General features: G+C 44.0%; 1 protein-coding gene across 1 annotated transcript; it reads left to right on the top strand.

The window, feature by feature from the left end:
- Positions 1-255: 255 nt before the first annotated feature.
- On the top strand, positions 256-2652 carry LOC138909419 (uncharacterized). Its single transcript, XM_070200619.1, has 3 exons — positions 256-898; positions 2194-2468; positions 2545-2652. Exons 1-3 carry the CDS (start codon positions 256-258, stop codon positions 2650-2652), a joined length of 1026 nt encoding a protein of 341 aa, XP_070056720.1.
- The last annotated feature ends 1626 nt before the right edge of the window (positions 2653-4278 follow it).

Raw genomic sequence — 4278 nt, 5'->3', positions numbered from 1 at the left:
AGTTTGTGCCACAGACCCGCAGAGAGGAACTGCCACTACAAAAGAAAACTGAAATAAGCTACGAACGTCGTAGCTAATCTGTCGCTAAAATGCTCGTAGCTAGGAGAATTTCTTGATAATTCGTTGTTAATCCGTCGCTAAATGAGATTAGCGATGAATTTTTCTATTTAGCTACAGAATTTGTCCGTCGCTAAAACCTGATTTTTTAGTAGTGTGCGTAGGCAGGTCGAGTATATACGTTAGGAGGACCTGTCCATGACTCAGTATGAGATGTGGTTTTCAGAATTGGCTCGTCATGCAGTTTGGCTGGTTCCCACTGAGAGGGAGAAGATCAGGAGGTTCATTAATGGCCTCAAACATCAGTTCCATTTTGTTATGACTCTGGGAAATGTAGCAGGTGCTAAATTTGCCGAGGTAGTTGATGGTGCTCGATGGCTAGAAATGGTCCATACTCAGGAGCGTGAGGAGAGGGAGGCCAAGAGGTCTCGTGATTTGGGTAATTCTAGTGGTATTTTTTCTAGGGGACAGTCCTATCACAGCAGGGATCGACCTTATAGGCCCGCTCAGATGGCTCGTATAGCGCATCGTGGCGCATCAGCTAGCCAAGGTTCATCAGCTAGCCAAGGTCAGTCTTCTCTTAGTGCACTTACAGCTCAGAGTTCATCTCGTGCAGCATCAATTCAGGGTTCATCTGTACCAGGTTCTTCTGGTAGTTATTCTGGTTCTCGGGGTCCACCTCAGTACTTGCCGACATTTTCAGAGAAGATTTGTTTCGAGTGTGATGATTTGGGTCACATAAAGAGATACTGCCCCCTCCTTACGGGAGGTTCAGCTCAGCAGAAGAGTCAGACTACGACTTCAGCACCAGTTGCTTCACCACCCACCCAGCCAGTTCGGGGTGGGGCTCAGTCAACTAGGGGTTGCCCAAGAGGGGGAGGCCGATCAGGTAGTGGTCAGGCCCGATTCTATGCTATTCCTGCCAGGCCAGATGTTGGTGCTTCAAGATGCAGTAATCACAGGTATTGTCTTAGTGTGCCACATAGAAGCTTCTATATTATTTGACCCTAGTTCCACATATTCGCATGTATCATCATATTTTGCTCGTTATCTAGATATGACCCGTGAGTCCTTAGTTTCACATGTTCATGTATCTATGCCGGTGGGTGATATTATTATTGTGGACCGTGTGTATCGGTCGTGTGTGGTAACTATTGGGGGACTGGAGATTAGAGTTGATCTCATATTACTTAGTATGGTTGATTTCAATGTAGTCTTGGGTACAGATTGGTTGTCTCCATGTCATGCTATTCTGGACTGTTATGCAAAAACTGTGACGTTGGCGATACCGGGGCTGCCGAAGGTTGAGTGAAGAGGTTCTCTAGATTATGTTCCCAGTAGGGTAATTTCTTACTTGAAGGCCTAACGGATGGTTGGGAAGGGGTGTTTGTCATATTTGGCCTTTGTGAGAGATGTGGATGCAGACACTCCTACTATTGATTCTATACCGGTAGTGCGAGACGTTCCAGATGTATTTTCTGGAGACCTGCCGGGTATGCCACCGATAGGGATATTGATTTCGGCATTGACTTGGTGTCGGGCACTCAGCCTATTTATATTCCCCCGTATCGTATGGCACCAGCTGAATTGAAAAAATTGAAAGAGCAACTTCAGGAACTTCTTGATAAGGGGTTTATTAGACCTAGTGTGTCGCCTTGGGGTGCACCAGTTCTATTTGTGAAATAAAAAGACGGTACTATATGGATGTGCATCGACTACAGGAAGTTGAACAAAGTTACAATCAAGAACAAGTATCCTTTTCCATGTATTGATGATTTATTTGTCCAGATTTAAAGAGCGAGGGTGTTCTCTAAGATTGATTTGAGGTCTGGTATCATTAGTTGAAGATTTGGGGTTCAGATATTCTAAAGACAGCATTCAGGACACGTTATGGTCACTATGAATTTATCGTGATATCTCTTGGGCTGGCCAACGCCCCAACAACATTTATATACTTGATAAATAGTGTATTTCATCTGTATCTTGATTTGTTTGTTGTAGTATTTATTTATTATATCCTGGTATACTCACGTAGCCAGGAGGAACATGCATAGCACTTGAGTATTGTATTACAAAGGCTGAGGGAGGAGAAACTTTATGCCAAATTCGCTAAGTGTGATTTCTGGCTTAGTTCAGTGGCATTCTTAGGACACATAGTGTCTGGTGAAGGAAGTAAGGTGGATCCGAAGAAGATAAAGGCAGTTCAGAGTTGGCCCAGGCCATCTTCAGCTACTGAGATTCAGAGTTTTCTTAGCTTGGCCAGTTATTATCGTCGCTTTATAGAGGGCTTCTCATCTATTGCATCACCCCTGACTAAATTGATCCAGAAGGGTGCTCCATTCAGGTGGTCGGATGAGTGTGAGGAGAGATTTCAAAAGCTCAAGACTGCCTTGACCACAACTCCAGTTCCAGTTTTGCCTTCAGCCACATGCTCTTATATAGTGTATTATGATGATTCTGTTAAGTATTGGGTGTGTCTTAATGCAGGAGGGTAGAGTGATTACTTATGCTTCACGTCAGTTGAAGCCACATGAAAAGAACTACCATGTTCATGATTTAGAATTGGCAGCTATTGTTCATGCATTAAAGATTTAGAGGCGCTATCTCTATTGTGTGTCTTGTGAAGTATTTACGGATCATCGGAGATGGTTGGAGTTCTAAAAGACTATGATATTACTATTCTGTATCATCCTGGGAAGGCCAATGTGGTGGCCGATGCCTTGAGCAGAAATGCGATGAGTATGGGTAGCCTTGCATTCATTCCTGTTAGTGAGAGGCCTCTTGTAGTTGATGTTCAGGCCCTTGGTCAACCAGTTTGTGAGATTAGATATTTCGCAGCCCATTCGGGTTCTAGCTTGTGTGGTTTCTCGGTCTTCTTTATATGACCGCATAAGAGAACGCCAGTATGAAGATCCCCATTTGCTTGTCCTTAAGGACACAGTTCAGCACGATGATGCTAAAGATGTTACTATTGGAGATGATGGGATGTTGAGGATGTAGGGTCGGATTTGTGTGCCAAATGTAGATGGACTGCGTGAGTTGATTCTTTAAGAAGCTCACAGTTCGCGGTATTCCATTCATCCGGGTGCCGCAAAGATGTACCAAGACTTGAGACAACACTATTGGTGGATAAGGATGAAGAAATATATAGTTGGGTTTGTAGCTCGGCGTTTAAATTGTCAGCAGGTGAAGTAAGAGCATCAGATACCGGGCGGATTGCTTCAGAGACTTGAAATTCCGGAGTGGAAATGGGAGAGTATTACCATGGACTTCGTAGTTGGACTCCCACGGACTTTGAGGAAGTTTGATGTTGTTTGGGTAATTGTGGATCGGTTGACCAAGTCCGCACATTTTATTCCAGTTGGGACTACTTAATCTTTAGAGCGGTTGGCTGAGATTTATATCCGCGAGATTGTTCACCTTCATGGTGTGCTAGTGTCCATCATTTCATATTGGGGAACACAGTTTACATCACAGCTTTGGAGAGCAGTGCAGCGAGAATTAGGTACACAGGTACAGTTGAGTACAACATTTCACCCTCAGACGGACGGACAGTCCGAGTGCACTATACATATATTGGAAGATATGCTACGTGCTTGTTTTATAGATTTTGGGGGTTCTTGGGATCAGCTTTTGCCACTTGCAGAGTTTGCTTATATTAACAGCTACTAGTCGAGCATTCAGATGGCTCCGTATGAGGCTTTGTATGGGAGACGGTGTTGCTCTCCGGTGGGTTGGTTTGAGCCGGGTGAGGCTAGGCTATTGGGTACTGATTTATTTCAGGATGCCTTGGAAAAGGTTATATTGATTCAGGGTAGACTTTGCACGACGCAGTCTAGACAGAAGAGTTATGCCGATCGGAAGGTTCGCAATGTTGCTTACATGATAGGAGAGAAGGTACTACTCAGAGTTTCACCTATGAAAGGTGTTATGAGGATCGGGAAGAAGTGCAAGTTGAATCCTCGATTTATTGGGCCTTTTGAAATACTTAAAAGGATTGGATAAGTGGCTTATGAACTTGCATTGCCGACTAGTCTATCAGATGTTCATCTAGTGTTTCATGTATCTATGCTCCGGAAGTATGTCGGAGATCCATCTCATGTTTTGGATTTCAGTATAGTTCAGTTGGATGGTAATTTGACTTATGACGTGGAGCCGGTGGCCATTTTGGACCGGCAAGTTCGAAAGTTGAGATCAAAGAATATAGCTTCAGTTAAAGTG

Source organism: Nicotiana tomentosiformis, chromosome 4 (assembly GCF_000390325.3).
Source record: "Nicotiana tomentosiformis chromosome 4, ASM39032v3, whole genome shotgun sequence".
NCBI classification, from domain to species: Eukaryota; Viridiplantae; Streptophyta; class Magnoliopsida; order Solanales; family Solanaceae; genus Nicotiana; species Nicotiana tomentosiformis.
The sequence above is the reverse complement of the archived record's forward strand: the minus strand, read 5'-3'. Positions and strand labels throughout refer to the sequence as shown.